The sequence below is a fragment of the Wasmannia auropunctata genome, unplaced genomic scaffold, assembly GCF_000956235.1.
Source record: "Wasmannia auropunctata unplaced genomic scaffold, wasmannia.A_1.0 LD336026.1, whole genome shotgun sequence".
NCBI lineage: Eukaryota > Metazoa > Arthropoda > Insecta > Hymenoptera > Formicidae > Wasmannia > Wasmannia auropunctata.
The window spans coordinates 1,492,094-1,510,757 of record NW_012026864.1 but is presented as its reverse complement, the minus strand read 5'-3'; the positions used below and the strand labels follow the sequence as shown (position 1 = coordinate 1,510,757).

Sequence of the window (18,664 nt, the reverse complement as noted above, 5' to 3'; positions counted from 1 at the left end):
TCGAATTCGAGTCGCTCTTGCGCCACTTTGCGTAATGGCCGTTATATACATGAATTGTTTATCTAAGGTCGGCAAAGTCGTAATATGGAACACTTTGAAAGTATTCGCTATATAAGGTGTCCGATAAGCGATGCGTTTTCATTAATATTGAGACTTTCATCGCGATCGCGAGATGTTTATATAATTTTACATTTAAATGTAACTTCATATGTAGTGACCTTTAGTATCAAATTGTCCAATTTTATCAATATATATATATTGACTTTAATCTCGGTTCAACTTGCTCTTTTAGTTTTCCATTTTTTTTAGAATTAAAAAAAAGATAAAAGTAAAATTAAATCGAGATTAAAATTAATCTCTATTGGATGAGTGGAACCCCGATTGTCCACGTCGCTTGTACAATTGGCTCATTTAATATAAAATTTTTCGATTGGTTGATACAGTTGAAAAACTTCAAAATACCGGTCAGTCAGGTCACTGCGAGTGGCTGTGCTCAAACGCAACACACTCAAACGGGATGTTTTCTGTTTATACATTTTCACATATTATTCTCTCATTTCTTTAAAACAAAATATATAATTTTTTGGATAAAAATAAAATGAGGTTCTTCACAAGACTACAATTCTCGATCTGAAAAAATATGTTTATATAAACCTTTTCTTATTCTTGTCTCTAGAACACCTGAAGTAGCTATAAATTTTAATTATCAGTTTGTACATTTAAATCGTTTTTAATTTATAGGATTTAATTATATCGCAAAAATAAAATATATAAAATAAAATGTTTAATATTTTTATTTTTCCAAAACATTTCTAAGTTCATCTTTTATTGATACAAAACATTCTTCCGTAATATCATAAAGAACATTAACTACATCATCTTCTGTTAGATTATTGTATATATTTTCATCTAAAATATATATGTATATGCTATAATTATTTAATATTTCATAATATTCCATATAAGAGTTCCAATAATTGATGTTTCATCAAAAAACTTTACATTTAATTCTATTCTTACCTTTAACTGTTAAATGTCCAAAGAATTCGCAAGATGCAGGCAGAAATGTAGGCATGTTTTTCATGCCAATTATTAATGGCTTTCTAACCCAAATATAAATACGTACATCATTGTACAATTCATCGTTAGACTTTGATTTCGCTCGTGTAACAAATACATTATGTGCCATTTGACGCAACTGTAAATGGTTCACTACAAGGAATGCGCGGGCCACGAAATCTTTGATATCTTTAAAATCAGATAATTTGAGACAGAATCCTTTTGCTGGATAATCTACCAGCAAGTGTACACCAGAAGTATAGCCGCAAATATCCTGAGACAAAACAAATGTCGATAATACTTTGTAAATATTTAAGTATGTCTCTCTCATACAATATTACCTACGATATACTCAAGAAGCATCTCGTATTTCAAGTAGTATAAATGCCAATGTAGATGATTAACAGAGGCATTGGCGCACAAACTGTTGAAAGAAGCCCTTAAAGACCTGAAGCAAAGAGAAAAAGATGAAATATCATTTTTATGTGTCGCATTTAGGTAAATGTTTGTAATAATGATTACCATGAATTACTTAATAGACATAATTCTATCACTTTGCAAAGACTGTACTCAGTCATAACTTGTGGCAAACACTTGGAACGTTCTGTAAGAAGTAAACAATGATTCTGCTCCAAAGGGCTGGCATTGATTGCAACTGTGTCGCCATTTCCAACATCGAACAGTATCTCTTGCTGCGTCAGTTTAGTGAAATTGAAACGTACAGAACTGAAAGGTTGTGACATAGACGTGATTAATTCCGGGGCACGTCTACACTGAGTTCTATCTGGATTTAACTGAAAAATTGTCATTGCATCAAGAAAAAAAAAAATATTATTTTTACATGTCAAGTAGTGGTTATACCTGCACCAGAAATCTATATTTTCCCTTCAATATTTTACTGTCTCTTATATTTAAGATATACCGGAACGCTTTAACCTCTTCAGCCTGTTTCCACGTTCGCCGCAGGATAATGTCAAACGAAGACTCATTTTCCTCGCGTGAATTGACGACAAAGTTAAAATCTCTTGCGTCATAGACGAACGTGGTAATTTGTTTGTTTGAAAACATATCGCGTGACTATGTATGTACAATTTATGTCGAATACACATTGAGCAAACTATAAAAATAAATATGTAAAAATAATTACAGATGCATTATTCATATAAAAATAATAATTATAGATATATGCTACAAAAGTTTGCGAATGCAGCGTGGACACACGCATCGTAACAGGTGTGTCGGTATCGACTGCACTGTTATAAGCGAACGTAGCGCGGACACACACCATGCACCAAATTGCATACCAGCAGTGCAGAAAAGTGGCTACGTAGTTCACATTCGCTTTCTCAGTTGGCGTTAGTGCGCGGGAGGATTTGATGACGGCAAATTGACAATTAAGACCGACGTGGCAGGGCTTTCAAGTTTCCCTCTGATTTTACTCCTTTTACCGATTCCAAAACAATAGCTGCTGAGATAAGATCGCTTTATCACTCTTTATTGCTCCCCTTGGCGACACCGTCACACCGTTAGGCACATTTCTAATATTCTAGCCGTTCGTTTCCTTCAGCGAGAGAAGTCGGATCAATCCGCTTATATCGCCACACTTCCGCGAAACTGTCGGCTGTAATTACTGATCATAGATATATGATATATTATATCACTCTAGATATATCTATGGCTGTGATTGGTCAATTCTCTTACTGTTTTAATTTTACTACTTATGTTTTCCTGTGGAATGCTTTCCGAAATTTGATACTACTCTTTTTCAAATTGTACTTAAACTTTTTGAAAATGTATATATATATAAATAATTGTCTTTATCATGTTAAATAAGACCTTAGTATATTTTAAATGCACAATTTAAATAAAATTTGAGAAACAAAATGAAAATGTAATGTTTATTTTTATAAATAATACTAATTTTTATACAATTAGTTGATACATCTTCTTTAATTAAATAAAATATTATAATACAAATAATAATTAGAAATGTTCTAGTAGTCTTCTATTCTTTATTCTAGCCATTCTCTAATATATTGACATTTGACAGGTGTAATAGGACCTTCGTCACAGCATTGTTTTCTCACCTGAAAAATATAAAGTATTGTTTAAATATTTCTGAAGATTAGGAAAAATCAAGTTGTGGCCAATACAAGCTCAAAAGAGACGATATCCGTGATAATACAATTAACTTTTTTATACACTCTTAAAAATAATTCCCAAAATGTTGATTTTTATCTGTAATAAAGCCCTCCTTGATCAATGACAAAAAATGAATTCAGTATTCAGTAGAAAACTTAAAAATATATAAAAATAATTGTATTATCTCATGGATATTTGCTTTTAGACTCGTACTAATCTCGATTTAGTTTTTTTAAATAGCTTATTAGCCACAAAGGAGCTAATTATTGTCTATTTGATTGATTTTATTCATTCGTGTCGATAATTTTTATAGTAAACATGATGTATTTGTAACATCTTACTGGACACAAGCCGCAAGGGGTTTTTATCAATCCAGGTAAATTCAGCAAAGGCTGAACCACTCTGTATAAAGTACTTCCATCTGCCGCTAATATCCGTTCAGCCTTACCATCGTAAACCAAGGTATTTAATATCATTTCTATGTTAGTCACAGATAATGTCACCTGTGAAAATATTAATTCTTTTAGCAACAACAGCTTTAACCATAGCTTTGACATGGGAGGAAAAAATGTTTTAATAAAAGATACTACCTTGCTTATACCTAAATCCGAGATAAACTTCCAGACTTCCATGGAAGAGGCGTACGTCATGTTTCTCGCAGCTACAGGTCCGGCGTTGCAATTCTTCATCTTTTCCCTCTTTTGCTCCAGAAATCGATAGCACTGCTGATTCAACACGTCGACGAATTCCGTCTCAAAGTCCTGATCCTGATACCAGGCACCGCCTGTTACAGACTCATCCGGTTCCAGGTTGTACAGCATATATACCTTCTTCTTACTCGCCGCCACGGGTTTGACAACCTTGATGAACTTTTTATTTTCCAAGCTCTTCAAAATTTTTTGTAACTGAATATGTATCAAATTACACTTTCGTCTTATATCTCGAGTCCATATGCCTTTATTCTTTGCATCTTTAATAATTTCGTACACAATCTTCTCCTCCTTGTCAGCGCATTTAACGAGTTTCGTTAGCGTTGGGTCTTTCAAGCGATAAAACGGTAAGTTTCCTTTTTTTAAGAGATCAAGGTACCCTTGGGCCAGAAGCTTGTTTATGATCTGAGCTCGTTGATCTGGTTGCAAATCTGGCACCTCAACTGCTAGATCCTTGTCCGAGATACCTTTAGGTCTCCCTTGTGCAAGAGCGATTATTCTGTGAAGAAAAGAAATAAATATGTAAATGAATGATATAAAGTGGTGCAGCTACAGAGACAAATCTATCAATACAGTACATACTTTTGCTCAATAGTTTCGAACCCGTCATGCTTCGTCGAGGTACTCTGCTCTTCCACTTCCATCATAAATGAAATTTCTTACTATTTTCTGAAACAATAAGAAAATAAATGTAAATAAAGTTTATGTAACGTCAATATTCATGTCAATTTATGTGCAAGCCTGCAGGAGGTATAACCTAAATTTTAAGTTTTGAGTTAGAATAAGTTAAATTTTTTGTTGTTGTTTATCGAGTAGTAAACATGCGTCTTCAAATTCACCTCTTTCTTCTTCTTCCTTTTCCTATAACGGCCTTAGTCCCCTCAGACAGGGATAAACTTGGCCAAGCTCACAAATCTCACAATGCAGTATGCACGCATAAACACCCGGCAGATCTCGTCGTCGCGTGTATTGTAAATGTGTATTCCTATGCTGTGCCCCATGCTTCATCTCATGATCTCACAGGTTAGATTACAATTAGGTTAGAATTGCTGACGTCACTCATCTTTCAAATAATTCAAATAATTCAAATGGCAATTTTACGTATCGTCGCACAATCATAAAAAATATTTTAAAACACAAATTAACAAGTATATTAAAAATTCAAATGTTTGAGCCACGTACAGCTTTATCCACAGTTTATTTCTTATATATATATATATATACTAAATAACATAAGAATAAATTATGGTTAGAAATAAATCATACAATCAATCACATATAATATTTCGAAAGAATCATTCTTTTTGCTAAGTTTGAAATTTTTAACGTGAAGGCACACGCTATATCTTTATCTATATGAATTATATTCTGTATATATATATATATATATATATATATATCTTTTTTTGTAATGCGAAGTTATAAAACATTACTTAAACTTACGCCAATTCGTAGAAATTTTTTATTTGTTAATTGATTTATTACCCAATAAACGGAAATGGATTAAAATATATTTTAATTAAAATAAATTGAAATTTTCTAAACCATGAATTGAAATGGATTGGCCTTTATAGAAATGCATTTATAATTTGATCCACAAAGACCAATCCATTTCAAATTATTTTAATTCATAATTTGAATTTTCAATCCATTTCCGTTTAGTAGTAATATATATTTGTTGAGAGATAAGTAATTATAATTAATAAAGATATTATAATATACAAGAATAAATGTATTTTTAGTTGATTATGCATATTATCAAAAGATTCAAAAATAAAAATTTTCCTTGGCTGCGTTCAAGAAGCGCGCTTCAGCGCAATTGCGTTTCATTTTACCTTTATTGTTCATTTGGACAAAAATAAACAAGGTCAGACTAACTGACAATATAAATGGCATATAATGCTGATAATGCCAGTGTGCTCCCTGGATCGCAGCCATTTACATTATAGATGCAAATGTTACATATATATATACATATATAACTATTTACGTCAGAAAAATTAGCTACAATTAATCAGACACGTAAGTACAATAAATGCAGTATATAAATTAATGCAGCAATTCTAGCTAGTACAGAATAATTGTATCGATCAAGTGTTAATTTGTATACTGCAGGTAAAAAAATTATTGATCTTATACAATTTTTTGTTTTATAATACAGTATTAAAATTTTAACTTATAATAAAAAGTTTATAAAAATCATTAATATTTATTAGTTTATTAATATTTATTGATTATCGTTTTTATTTTGTAGAAAAATAAATTCAAAAAAAGCATTTTAATAATACTAATGTTAGTTTTTGATTATATAAATATTAAATAATCATGTATTCCAGATAAATCACATTTATCGTAATCTTAAGAAAATATCGATTCAATTTACTTATTAAAAGAATATTTATCAACAGGTTTGCAATATGAAGTTCATGTGCGTAATCTTTATTTGTTCATTTGTCATAGTATCGGCAATGGAAATGATGCAACTTGTAAGTAATTATATCATTGCGTAATACATTATATTTCGATTCATTTTGAATTATGACAACGTATTTGTTTTTTCAATTTATCGAAATAAAACCAAAATGCAGAAAAAATGACATTGCGTAATAGATTTAGCGATCTCGGAATCGTGATTGCACATTTGAAAACATTTAAACGTGTATGTGCCTGGGTTATTAAATAAAAGAGTACCTAACTCAAAAATAGATATAGAATTGATCTAATTAATCACAAGTATTACATACTGACAGACAAACCTAAATCTAAAAAAAACACTTTTGAAAATATTATATATGTTCAATTAATAGAAGATTTTATTTTATTTTTCTATTATGATTTCATGCAAATTCTCTAAGTCGTGTGAATTAAAGTGAAACATAAAAGCTTGATTTGCTCAGATCACACATATATTTAATCAAGTCAAATTATTATACGCATTATAAATTATTATATACAATATTTACTATAAAATAGATCAGAAAGAGACATTAATATAATGTCTCATCGCTCTGATTAGATCGTATATGGCAATTGATATTATATTATTAGTAAGTTTCTTCTTCAATTTTATAACATCATCGGTTTCTTACTTCTTTTCTTGAAGAGATAAAAAAGTACTCGTAGATTCGATCGACATTAGACATATACATTATAAATATAAAAATAGATGCTTCAAATTCTGTCTATTAGCCTTTATGTATCTCTTGAAATTTTCACACCAACATGCTATGCTGTTGCCGAAGGCTGAACGTCATTTTTACATACATATGCGGCTTTATCATCATACTGCATGTGCCATGTATTAATGCATAAACAATTGTATGTACACAAGATTAACGTATATGACTTCTATTCTTTCTTATACTTTAAATGTGTATTATATGTTCCACTTTAAAAGTCTAATAATTACTTAATTTATTTCATAGGACACAGCAAGTATGGAAAAACAGAACGAATGGTTAAGTAAGCCTGGGGAATCATTAACTACAGATGAGCTCTATAAAAATGTGCGTTGTATTATGATTAGAGAAGACAAAGCTGAATAATTTCTACATCGACTTTTACTGATGATAGCTTTTGTTATAATTTCACATATGCTGTTAAAATACGCATATTTGTTGCACTTATTAATATTAATATTTAATATCTAAAATTTATAAATTAATAAAGAGACATACTGTATTAGGTAAACGTTAAAATAAACGCTATAATGTACGTAAAAATATTTTTTACATGAGAGAAAAAGGAATTAAATATAATTAAAAACCACTCTAAAAAATAACTGAATCATAATTGGATCTTTCAATTAAAGTCTGAAACTAAATATCAATTTTAGTTAAATTCAGATTTTTAAATAAAGATTCAAGAAAAAATACGTTATCAAAATAATGAACATATATCTTTCTTTGCATAGAATTAGGGTATTATAATTAAACTTTCTCCTACTAATCATTATAATAGTATTATTCAGCAGTAATCATTAGTATTTTTCAAGAATTTTCTATGTTACTTATATAGTTTTTTTATACGATTAAAAGAATTTAAGTACAGATTTCTCTCAACTGTCATAATATAATGACAACTGCATTGCAATTTAAATCTCTATTAAGCAAAAAAATATGTAGGAAAAAATGTTTTAATTATAATATCCTAATTATTCAAAGACTTAAACATTTTCCTATAGCTTGACTCATAATGCTAATGCTAGACATGACTAAGTCAAAAATTGCCTACACTAAATGCTTATCACGGCTTGCTTATTTGACTAGTCGTTTTGCGCTATGTATTTTAGTTACAGTTTTAGTGTGTCTTTTGCCGTCCGAGTAATAACAAGAACAGGTAAGAAAATTATTAATTTTAACCCATTCTTGTTTATCATGTATAGCATCAAAACTTTAATTTGGAATAGAAGATTTATAAGAAGAGAATGACATACTTTTTAAACAATTATCTATATATTTGTCAGAAAGATTCAGGATTAAGATTTATTTTATATATTATACGAAAAACATGCAAAGAATCATAAGGCATGCATATATATAAAATATATATTAAGATACATACGCGTATCGAAATACACGGTAAATAAAATCATCAATATAATTCCATTGTGAAATTTAATTACAGATCATCTAAATCCGGATTTAGAAAATCTGCTTTATAACACTTTGTATTATTTTTCTCTCAATTCTATAAACGTTTATTTAGCATTAATTTAAAAATTATCTATATAATTTTAATATCTATTGTGTCCATAAAAATTTATAGCACAAAATACAAACGTATATGTGTAATTTGACATATTTAATAACGTTAATTATACTATACTTTTAACATAGCATACGTAATTTCACTTTAATAAAAATTGTTTTTAAGATTGTAATTTCCACCATAATTTCCGATACTATAATATCTTGACAACTTTCTGTTTGCAATAAGACCGCAAAGAAGATTTCTGTTAAAATCTACGTGAAAAAAAATATTAATAAAATTTTGTTATTTAGTCATGTATTTTTGAATATGTTTCATACCAAATATAAATATTAAACTTTAAAAATTTAAGATAACTCTGTAATTAATCGTTAAATATTCGTTAATTCAATCATCATTTTGTTTACAACATATGTGATACATTTCTCAGATATATCAGTAATATTTTTATATTAATTATCATTATTATTTAGCAGCAAAAAGAGATCGAATTTAATGAAGTATATTTTAGTGGCATTATTATTTACATTTTTAAGATATAAGAAATCAAATTAATCATACAAATATATATATCACAGATAGATCACGATTATCGCACTAATTTATTAATTAAAAATATTCGTCCGTAGATTCTATCGCAAAATGAAGCCCAACTGCGTGATATTTATTTGTCTATTAGTCATAGCATCGACCATGGCAATGATGCAACTCGTAAGTAATTATACTGTATAATAGATTATATTTCCATTTTAACGCTTGAATTATAACATTTGTTTCTGTCAGTTTTATTACATAAATTATGTAAACTATTATACGTCTATACAAAGAAGCAGATTAATGTTGCTTATAAAATTATTTAGAATTGTGTATTGAAATTTATATTAAATATTATTTCTCGTTTTGCAACATGTAAATCTAAAATTTTCATACAAGATAGGAGCGTAGTTAACAATATTATCTCAAGCCTTGAAATTTTAAATGTTGTATAATTACGCATTTTTAGTTTGTGCATCAACATTTATATTCTATTCTAAATTCTTCTTCTTTTATCAAAAGTTCTTCATTAACTATGTACAATTATGTTTCCTTACCTACATAAAAATCTGGAAATAAAATTTTTCCGTTGATAATAAGAAACAAATTATTATTGTGTATTAATTAATATATAAAATAGCATTTTAAATTTCTTTATTTTTCTTCCATTTCACGAAATTAACGCTTTCATAAATATTATGATCTCGTAAATTATAGTCCAGTAAAAGATAACAAGAACATTTGTATAAAGCGGCGTTGAACATAATCCGTTAACTTTTCTTTCTCAGACTCATACGACCTTCGATTCGTGTGATCCAGAAGAATGGATTTTAACGAATACTACACTCAACTGGATTAATAACACGAAAATAATTTCATGTAACATTACTTATAAAGAGGTACAAAATCTTAATCACATTTATACCCAAGCAAGACTGCATGATTGGAAAATACATAATATTAATCCAATGTGTAAATTAATAAGTACACATAAAATTCTTAAAATTTAATAAAATAAGTACACAAAATTCTGCATATAAAACGCATATAAAAATATTTTTTCTTAAATATTTTATCACAAAATATTTCACTTACAAAATATTTTTTAGGAAGACAATAGCACAATATACAGGATACGTATTACGGTAAGCAATTGCAGGAACCGTACTATATGTACTGGAGAACCGAAGATACAGATTGACAATATCAACTGTAATTCCCAGAATCTCTCGAAATCAGACATGGACGTTTGTAAAATTGCAAATGTAATTATATTATTTTTATAATTATTAAATATTTGGCAATACATTTACGTACACACATACACGTATGTAAGAGTGATTCCAAAGTTCGTATTTGCATAAATTTAACTACGAATGTTTTGAATCCACAACATTCGTTTGGATATAAAAAGATTTCCACAAATTTCGTTTCAACAGTCGGAGCAACCAACAAAACCGCCTATACTATATTTATTTAAATTTGTAAATTTAAATAATTTTAACACGATGTTAATGCAAACATGAAATATTGATAAAAAAAAATGCGCACGATACATACAAATGCTGATACTTGAAACAAAATTCGTTCTGTTCGAATTTACATTTTAAATACATTCTGGTTTCGAAATTTCTTTTCTAACAGTTGTTTTTATTTCACAGGAATTGGGAAAGTTTGAAAGAGAGGAACAATGGTTAAAACTCCGATATGGGTTCAAGAACGGAGAGCTGCTCTCTAAGATGGTGTTTTGTATAAATATAGAACATGCTGATTTATCGTGGAATGATACAGAATATAAATAATTTTGAAAATTACTTTCTTTCAAACATATACTTCTACTATAACGTAATTTAATTAAATATAATAATATAATGTAATTAAAAAATGAGTGAATATTATATGTTAATATATAAATAATGGAAACAGAAATTTAAAAAGAGAAACAGACTTTAAGATCTTTCTCGAACAAACAATGAAGGCAATATTCTTTCTTTTTTTTATTAGATGTAGATACAATTTATTGAAAAATTGTCATTACTTATTTCCTCACTAAATATATGGATAATAAAAGTTACATGATTCGAATCTATTAAAAACAAATCGTTAAATTTGAAACAATCTTGCTATGTAAAAATTAAATTAAAAAGCGTATATCTCTTATGAAAGTTATTAATATATTTAATTACTATATATTATATGGGATTGAAATAAGAATAGAATTAAAATATAATCAAATGTTTAGACGTCACGGTTTAGACGTAATCGGAATTTAACATTGTTATAAAATGCATTTGTTAACTTAGGATCAATTATTTAATTAACTGTATATCTTATTTTATAATATCGTAAAAATTTTATTGGCAACTTTAAGAGAACTATATATATACATATATATCTTTTACTCCTTTAGATTGCTGTTTTATTTCTCATTTGCACACTATTCTTAATTCAGATAATAGATGTTTCTTTTCTACATATACTTTATGTAAAAAAAATCGATAAATCTCTTAATGAAATATTATTACAGAGAATTATTTACACATAATGTATATATTTAAAACAATAAACAAAGAAAAGATTAGGCCTTCGTTTAAGTTTCTTATCCAGTCATAAATCGTTCGAAAGATGCAATATGCTCTTTGTTAGGATCACACATTCCGACAATCTCTGCCCAAACGTTTGGTTTATGTTGTTTCAAATGATTGATTACTTTTCTTGCCGAATGTTTCTGCCTTTCGTTGCATTTTTCGCAAGATGTGGCTATCGCATCCGGGAGAATACCTATGCAAATAAATCAAGTATTTAGCTTTTATCTCAATGTATATTGATAAATAAATATCAAAAATATAAATATAAATAAATTTATATCATAAATGTTGATATTTATGTACATACGTAAAGAATTAAATATTTCGCGGATATATTCACATAAATACCAACTATTTTCTTTTTTTACATTTTTTCTCTTTTCTTTTCATCCAAATCCCTTTTTCCTTTTTTTTATAACAAAAATGCGGTAAAATTATCAACAATTAAAACACAAACTGCAATGTACACTTACGTTTAAGACTGTGTCCATCGACGGTGCAGGGGCCTCTATCGAGAACACAATTCACATATTGATTTAAAAGACGATCGCTCTTAATAATCGCATCCACGTCTATATCATTATACACATCCGAATAACATTCTGTTCCTGTAACGAGTCCGGAGAACACGAGACTAAGCAATAGTGCAAATGTGAATCTCATTTCTTATGCGATCTTTGTAACAATTTATCCTGTATAAATCACAACAGATTACTCTTCAATTCTTTTGTTAATTATTTTAAGTGAATATTAATTTCTAGAGTATAAACAGAAATAGGAAAAAATAAAATTTTGTTATCAATCTTTATAAAACAATTCACACTTTTCCATTGTTGTGCAAATGTAACAAGTTTATAATTGTAATTGGAATATTTATTAGAAAAGATATAATAAAGAACTTTTATAAAATTGCGTGAGCACAAGAAATTTCCAAGGTAGATAAAATAGTTCAAGATAGATAAAATTTTGAATAGAAACATAATATATGATGATCCTCACCTATAAAGTTTGAAAATTTCACCGATGTAATTCGACCGAATTAGATTTAACGCTTTCGCGCGAAGACACAATTTCAAGACAAGAAGATACGCTCAAGTCAGCATTATATGATGAAGCATTTAGTTTTGTACCGAGAAAGAAACGTCTTATCACTGAATTTCACACATGCCAATTATTGTTTTCGAATTCGATGTAAACGAATAATTTAAGAAACGTGAACTTTCACGTATACAACTTTTGTTATAATCACAACAATTTATGCTGATTTATGCACAATTTGTAAACACGGAATCGATTAAATCATCGTGTCACGTAAAATTCCTTTAAAAGAAGACGTGACGATTTGCGATTTAAATATATTCAGAATCGTAACTCATCGCATAAAATATGAACTCCTTATGCAAGGTAAAGTCATGTTTCTATAATATGCTTTTGTATTGACAGCTACATGTTCTAATTATATTTTTATTAATTTGTAATCTAACGATGTTATAACTTTGAGTAGAAATATCATGTAAAGATTCATAGAAGAGAGATTTACATATACCTACAATAATCAATAATACTTATGTACAGTAAATATTATACTAAATATTATACTGTAAATTAAATAAATGTAACCAAAGTATTGAATCCAATGTTAAATATAAATTTTATTTGCTTTGAAGAAAAATATGTATTTATTTCTAGCAGTTCGCAGTCATAGCAGAGTATTGATTTGCTTATTTTGTGTGATTAGCATTTTCTTTATCGTCAAATTAATTGTACATATATACATTATATATATATATATATATATATATATATATTAATATATGTATTTCATAGTTTAATAATCTTATTTAGTTGTAACAAAAAAATAAGAAATTCTGTAATAAAACGTGTAATAATAAAACTTCAAACATCAATGCAAAATTAAAGGCAAAGAAGAATAAGTTGATAATTTATTTCCTTACATAAATATTTATTAAAATTGAGTATTGCCGCGCCCGATAATACATGACACGCTTTATATGCGGCCTGATAAATAGTCGTGGCTGTTGCACACAATAATAAAAATAATTACAATATTTCGAAACTCTTTGTTGTGATGAAACCAATCCTATATTTTAAGCATCCCCTCTCATATTTCTGTTCAGAAAATTAATTTCTCTAAAATCGTAAAAATAAATAAAAATTACCTTCTATTTCAATCATTACGTTGTAACACCAGCGCTATGAACATTGATGCGGTAATCATTTCATCTAATACAATTTCTACCAATGGTCTTGGATTCTTCGTGACGCGAAAATTTTTTGATGAATGTTATTTCCACAACTTTCTTCTGCAGTTTTCTATAATAATATTAATTCAATGTAACAAGCAAATAAAGTATTTATTGTACAATAGAATATTTTTATATGATGAATTATGTTCTTCATAAATCACAGTTCATGTAATTTTTTCTAGTGCATAGCGCATAGGTATTACTTTCCATCTTCAATGTTTTAATATTTGTAAAAATTTCTTTTAATAATTTAATGTTTACTTTAATACTTTACCAAACAAAAAAAATATATAATATGCAGTATTATGTAGTGATGTGTAACAAAATTATTCATAAAACTTAATGTTTAATATGAATATCAACAGGCTTAATTATAAGATACTTTAATAAAGAATAATTTTGTACATTCTTAAACGCTATATGAACATAATAATATAATTACATGTTTATAAATCTTATCCAAATATGGATTTAAGGAACTCCGTTCTGTCATCTACACGCGTTTCTTCTTTCCTGCTCCTTATCTCGTTATCAGTATCCCTTTGTTTAACTTCAGGCAATTCAAATGCGGTTTCCTCTCCTTGTTTTTGTTTCCTACGCAACTTTTTACTTCTATCTACGTTATATGAGAAGAAGTTAATTTCTCTCTTAGCTTGCGCTATTTCCGTCAGAAGTCTTTGTTTATGAACTGCACGTTCATACGCCAAACGTTCACTCAAGTGAATCCATTTGAATCTGCAAAAAAGAGTCATAAAAGATAAATAATGAATCAATTAATTGAATGTTAGTCAATAAAAAATTTCTTGTTTTACCTAGGCAAATACTTTATATTCCACATAACATCGTAGAACTTGCTTTTCTTTCTCGTAGACACTTGAGTATTGTTTAGCGTATCTGCTACAAATTTCGCCACCTTCTTGCTTTCAAACTCTATCCAACCTTCAGTAAAATGCTTGACTACTTTCTTGGACTTTTTCTTATGTTTCGCCGACTGCGTCTCTGCAAATATTTCGCAATATTTCAAATTAAACGCTATTATTATATATTCACAATCAATAATTTTGCAATATTTCAAATGAAACGTTATTATATTCGCGATCAACAATTTAAAATAATTGACCTATGTAATTTTTTGAGTTTCTAAAACGTCTTTTGTATTTATATGAAATATAATCGTAAAATCGCATAATCGCAATAAAATGGTAATTAAATTTAAAACTAGGTTATGTTATACAAAAAAAATTCACGATTAATGTTGTGAGAGAAATCTAAGACGAACCATTGTCGGCTAGCTGCAGATATATTCTGCCCACTTTCCCATAGGCAGAAAACATCTCCCGGATCATCATGATGTTCATATACTTTGGAATTGTGGACAGATAGATTATACCCCTTTTAACCTTCTTGCCAGGTTTTTCAGCCCTAACCTCGACGATCTCTTTTTGAATCTGTGTCGATTCATTTTCCGCGTCGCAATCCATCGTACAGTCCTCGCTGCTCTCGCTCGCATTTTTCTGATCCATGTTTGTGAATTATTCAAAATTTTTTATTAAATTTCTTCCTTTTCAATACCGCGCAGTCCCAAGATTGGAGCAATTGATTATAAATAACTCTTTTCTTCCTCTTGTTATATTAATGGCTCCTGTCCTCGAATGAAGATCAATCCGGTCAAATTAATTAAATATTAACAAACAGCACACGTGGTAATAGATCACAACACAGGTGAAGCGGTGGAGGTGCCCTATGAAAAAGGAGAAGTAAACCAAAGAGAAACTTGAGAGAGAACAAGCTCCTCTCGTATAACACCGGATCAGATGGCCTTTTCCTCACCTGCTATCGCAAAATGCACACTAAGCACTAACGCCCCCTGAAGAAATGGATGTAAACTACATAGCAACATCCACTTTACCGCACCGCGGGTATACAATTTGTGGTGCTTGTCCGTGCTATAACTTTTCGTGACTGCGCTGAGGCTTTATATTTTCGAAAAATTGCGCATTCGAAAATACATTTTTATGTGGAAAAATAAGAAAAAGCCTATTTTTATTCTGGTATCAAATATTACGTTATTCTATATTTATTAAAAAATGAAACGTTAATATTTTTCATTTTGTTGAGAGAATTATACAGGGTGTCCGCTACTCAATATGAGGAGCAATGAATCGCTGGGTCACATAGACCGGTAAACTTATACCGACGTGTCTGACAAGTCGCGGTGCGGTAAAGTGGATGTTGTCTATATAATTTTTACACCCTGCAGTCCCTGCACTTCTTCAGGAAGCGTCAGTCCACACTCCACGAGAGCATTTTGCGGTAACAGGAAAAAGGTCGTCATATATGTGTGGTCATGAGTTTTTAAAATGAAAAAGCAACTAATAAGTGGCTGGTTCAAATTGAAAAAGATTGATGGAGGAGCCAACGCGAAAGGAAAATACCTGTTTTATATCCTACGATATTTTGAGAATCATTTTTCAGTATTTAGATGCAAGGAATCTGGCGAGCGCGGCGATGGTTTGCAGGTACACATGATCTACCGTTAATAATCCATGCTCGATTTAATTCTGAATACTTTTATTTAATATAAGCAGAATGCTATAATATTGTTAAAGTTTTCTGGCATTATATGTGCATGTGAATAAATACGAACAAGAATTGATTTTTACAAAATAATCTCTTGTGGCATTTCATATCATGTCTTTAAAAATTTATTCGTGATAAAACTATTAGTAATTGTAAATTTAACATTGTTGTATTGCGAATGAAAAGTACGTGATAGTGTAAGCTAAACACAGGATAAATTTGAGCATGAAATTATTTTTTTCAGATCCTGGTTAGAAGCTGCTAATGATGAGAAATTGACAAGAGGTCCTTATTGCTTACAACTTTATACACAACACGATTTTTTATGTTGTATCAAGAATATAAGAATTAAACCATCAGTAGGTTTCTTTTTCATTCCTACAGGAATCAGATATGAAATAGAAGGTATATTTTATGTTTTTTTAAATATTTTCTCTGCTACACATAAGTATCAGATAAATAAAAAGCTCCTAACAGTAGCAAGTAAATATTTTATTCTGATTTATGACAAACTATTTTTTTAAATATTTTAATACTACTTTAATACTATAAGTTCTTTTATTCATTTTTCCCTTGAACTATATATAATAATATCATAGAATAATGTAAGATTATTAAAATAAATCTTTCTTTTTAAGAACATGTAGAGACTTTTCTACCAGAGTTGCTACCTAAACGTTGTGAAATTATAATGTTGTGTAGCAGATATGTTATTCTGGAAGAAGTAATGTGTCAACAATATCCACATATGGTATGTGCGTTTTTGCCACAAGTTCCGAATGTGAAAGTAAAATCATTCGAACTGTCCGAAAATTGTAATCGTAACATATGGCAAACAGTCGAATATCAGGAGATAATTAACACAATTATTAATAATGAAATATCTACCTCGAATCATGAGACATCTACATGTTTTATGCTATTTTGTAACAACTTTTCATATAACTTATATTCATATTGTGACACAGCAATAGGTATTGTCACAGCAAAACGTTGGGCCTCAGCCATACAGCAAAGGTATAATATACATATATTTATATTTATATATTTATATATAATTAATAAATATATATTTAATTCAAGCAATAATACATATCTGAGTTTATCAGTTTGTCCAATTGTGGTACTACGATATTGCTAATAGCACATTTACTTCTTTTTTTTTGCATGTACTCAGCATAAAAAATAAAGCGGTTTCCGTATGGGGTGGTGTGGTGGAAAACATTCATGCACAACGTGCACGTACTGGCTCGTGCAAAGCACATAGAGTCGAGCCTTTTGAGAAATCGCACACATCTTGTGTCGCCGTTCTAATTACTGGCCTTATACGGACGTGGTCCACGATTTTGGAAAGGAAATGCAATACGAAGAAGCGAATCGAAGCGAGATTAATGTTATTTAAGGACAAAGTGAAATTAAAGAAACATTCCATAGGATTTATTTTCACGAACAAAATGCGTACAGGTCCTATATACAACGACGCACCGTACAATGAAGAATCAATGATATTCAAAAGATTATTCCCCAAAGTACCCTTAGTAGGTTGCTCCGATTATATTGGCGAGTTCGGAAAAACTACTGCCATCGATGAGGCGAGCGAAGAAAGTGAGTAATTCTTAATTCTTTTCTTTCTTTTTCTCTTACAAAATATAAACTCCTGATAAATTGGTTTTTTTTTTGTTTTAGGAAACAGTAAAAAGAAACAAAATTGTAAGAAATCTAAATCTTGGTATAAGGAAAGTTCTACTGTATTTTTGATACTTACGTATGATTAACGTTTTTAAAGAAGATATATATATAAGACTGTTGCGAACATATTTTATTACTCGTATATTAATTAAGTCTTATATTTACCAATTTTTTCTGTTATTAAGGAGAACATGAAAACAATGATCGTTCGATATTCACAGAGCAATAATGTACAGTATAACAAACGTAATTGTAGCAATTCCAAATACAGAGATTTGTACCTTATTTTATATAGATGTAATATCTACGAATGCATATGATTTGTTGAGTCCAAAAATGATGTAAGAAACAAGTGTTATTCATATATATATATATATATATATAT

General features: G+C 29.1%; 6 protein-coding genes across 10 annotated transcripts; 2 read left to right on the top strand and 4 right to left on the bottom strand.

Moving 5' to 3' along the window:
* Window positions 1–492: 492 nt before the first annotated feature.
* Window positions 493–2,697, bottom strand: LOC105452751 (GDP-D-glucose phosphorylase 1). 3 transcript variants are annotated; one of them, XM_011694137.1, is made up of 6 exons: window positions 2,364–2,697; window positions 1,921–2,176; window positions 1,582–1,853; window positions 1,405–1,507; window positions 1,021–1,333; window positions 777–909 (listed from the first exon to the last, which is right to left on the bottom strand). In XM_011694137.1, exons 2-6 carry the CDS (start codon window positions 2,125–2,127, stop codon window positions 794–796), a joined length of 1,011 nt encoding a protein of 336 aa, XP_011692439.1. In that variant the 5' UTR covers window positions 2,128–2,176; window positions 2,364–2,697; the 3' UTR covers window positions 777–793. The 3 variants fall into 3 exon arrangements, with proteins under 3 accessions (XP_011692440.1, XP_011692439.1, XP_011692438.1); XM_011694138.1 differs by lacking the exons at window positions 777–909; window positions 2,364–2,697 and adding an exon at window positions 493–630 and having other exon boundaries at window positions 1,921–2,339; XM_011694136.1 differs by lacking the exon at window positions 2,364–2,697 and having other exon boundaries at window positions 1,921–2,338.
* A 293-nt stretch (window positions 2,698–2,990) lies between these two features.
* On the bottom strand, window positions 2,991–5,040 carry LOC105452750 (probable DNA-directed RNA polymerase III subunit RPC6). The gene is made up of 5 exons (XM_011694135.1): window positions 4,751–5,040; window positions 4,494–4,580; window positions 3,792–4,410; window positions 3,543–3,704; window positions 2,991–3,146 (listed from the first exon to the last, which is right to left on the bottom strand). The coding sequence occupies exons 2-5, from the start codon at window positions 4,556–4,558 to the stop codon at window positions 3,072–3,074; spliced, it is 921 nt and encodes a 306-aa protein (XP_011692437.1). The 5' UTR covers window positions 4,559–4,580; window positions 4,751–5,040; the 3' UTR covers window positions 2,991–3,071.
* A 3,102-nt stretch (window positions 5,041–8,142) lies between these two features.
* LOC105452749 lies at window positions 8,143–11,251 on the top strand. Its single transcript, XM_011694134.1, has 5 exons — window positions 8,143–8,249; window positions 9,251–9,332; window positions 9,944–10,054; window positions 10,265–10,420; window positions 10,817–11,251. Exons 2-5 carry the CDS (start codon window positions 9,264–9,266, stop codon window positions 10,955–10,957), a joined length of 477 nt encoding a protein of 158 aa, XP_011692436.1. The 5' UTR covers window positions 8,143–8,249; window positions 9,251–9,263; the 3' UTR covers window positions 10,958–11,251.
* Window positions 11,252–11,551: 300 nt separating this feature from the next.
* On the bottom strand, window positions 11,552–14,010 carry LOC105452747 (ejaculatory bulb-specific protein 3-like). Of its 3 annotated transcripts, none has more exons than XM_011694131.1 (3): window positions 13,924–14,010; window positions 12,217–12,351; window positions 11,552–11,936 (listed from the first exon to the last, which is right to left on the bottom strand). In XM_011694131.1, exons 1-3 carry the CDS (start codon window positions 13,937–13,939, stop codon window positions 11,755–11,757), a joined length of 333 nt encoding a protein of 110 aa, XP_011692433.1. In that variant the 5' UTR covers window positions 13,940–14,010; the 3' UTR covers window positions 11,552–11,754. The 3 variants fall into 3 exon arrangements, with proteins under 3 accessions (XP_011692433.1, XP_011692432.1, XP_011692431.1); XM_011694130.1 differs by having other exon boundaries at window positions 12,217–12,435; window positions 13,924–14,005; XM_011694129.1 differs by lacking the exon at window positions 13,924–14,010 and adding an exon at window positions 12,743–12,873 and having other exon boundaries at window positions 12,217–12,435.
* Window positions 13,686–15,826, bottom strand: LOC105452748 (activator of basal transcription 1-like). Its single transcript, XM_011694133.1, has 4 exons — window positions 15,290–15,826; window positions 14,823–15,009; window positions 14,453–14,745; window positions 13,686–14,077 (listed from the first exon to the last, which is right to left on the bottom strand). Exons 1-3 carry the CDS (start codon window positions 15,531–15,533, stop codon window positions 14,466–14,468), a joined length of 711 nt encoding a protein of 236 aa, XP_011692435.1. The 5' UTR covers window positions 15,534–15,826; the 3' UTR covers window positions 13,686–14,077; window positions 14,453–14,465.
* Window positions 15,827–16,163: 337 nt separating this feature from the next.
* Window positions 16,164–18,564, top strand: LOC105452746. The gene is made up of 5 exons (XM_011694128.1): window positions 16,164–16,529; window positions 16,835–16,995; window positions 17,229–17,607; window positions 17,768–18,195; window positions 18,277–18,564. Exons 1-5 carry the CDS (start codon window positions 16,417–16,419, stop codon window positions 18,363–18,365), a joined length of 1,170 nt encoding a protein of 389 aa, XP_011692430.1. The 5' UTR covers window positions 16,164–16,416; the 3' UTR covers window positions 18,366–18,564.
* Window positions 18,565–18,664: the final 100 nt, after the last annotated feature.

Bases quoted from the DNA above. Each gene is read 5' to 3' on its own strand.
- LOC105452746 (XM_011694128.1), top strand. From the start codon at position 16,417: ATGGAGGAGCCAACGCGAAAGGAAAATACCTGTTTTATATCCTACGAT. The intron at 16,530-16,834 runs GTACACATGATC...TATTTTTTTCAG, and splicing joins AGCGCGGCGATGGTTTGCAG to ATCCTGGTTAGAAGCTGCTA. The intron at 17,608-17,767 runs GTATAATATACA...GCATGTACTCAG, and splicing joins GCCTCAGCCATACAGCAAAG to CATAAAAAATAAAGCGGTTT.
- LOC105452750 (XM_011694135.1), bottom strand. From the start codon at position 4,558: ATGATGGAAGTGGAAGAGCAGAGTACCTCGACGAAGCATGACGGGTTC. The intron at 4,411-4,493 runs GTATGTACTGTA...TTTTCTTCACAG, and splicing joins TTCGAAACTATTGAGCAAAA to AATAATCGCTCTTGCACAAG. The intron at 3,705-3,791 runs GTAGTATCTTTT...ATATTTTCACAG, and splicing joins CGGATTTAGGTATAAGCAAG to GTGACATTATCTGTGACTAA.
- LOC105452751 (XM_011694137.1), bottom strand. From the start codon at position 2,127: ATGTTTTCAAACAAACAAATTACCACGTTCGTCTATGACGCAAGAGAT. The intron at 1,508-1,581 runs GTAATCATTATT...TCTTTGCTTCAG, and splicing joins TGTCTATTAAGTAATTCATG to GTCTTTAAGGGCTTCTTTCA. The intron at 910-1,020 runs GTAAGAATAGAA...TATATATTTTAG, and splicing joins TGGACATTTAACAGTTAAAG to ATGAAAATATATACAATAAT.
- LOC105452749 (XM_011694134.1), top strand. From the start codon at position 9,264: ATGAAGCCCAACTGCGTGATATTTATTTGTCTATTAGTCATAGCATCG. The intron at 9,333-9,943 runs GTAAGTAATTAT...TTTCTTTCTCAG, and splicing joins CCATGGCAATGATGCAACTC to ACTCATACGACCTTCGATTC. The intron at 10,055-10,264 runs GTACAAAATCTT...AATATTTTTTAG, and splicing joins GTAACATTACTTATAAAGAG to GAAGACAATAGCACAATATA.
- LOC105452747 (XM_011694130.1), bottom strand. From the start codon at position 12,406: ATGAGATTCACATTTGCACTATTGCTTAGTCTCGTGTTCTCCGGACTC. The intron at 11,937-12,216 runs GTAAGTGTACAT...TTATTTGCATAG, and splicing joins CGATGGACACAGTCTTAAAC to GTATTCTCCCGGATGCGATA.
- LOC105452748 (XM_011694133.1), bottom strand. From the start codon at position 15,533: ATGGATCAGAAAAATGCGAGCGAGAGCAGCGAGGACTGTACGATGGAT. The intron at 15,010-15,289 runs GTTCGTCTTAGA...AAATATTTGCAG, and splicing joins TCTGCAGCTAGCCGACAATG to AGACGCAGTCGGCGAAACAT. The intron at 14,746-14,822 runs GTAAAACAAGAA...TCTTTTTTGCAG, and splicing joins AATATAAAGTATTTGCCTAG to ATTCAAATGGATTCACTTGA.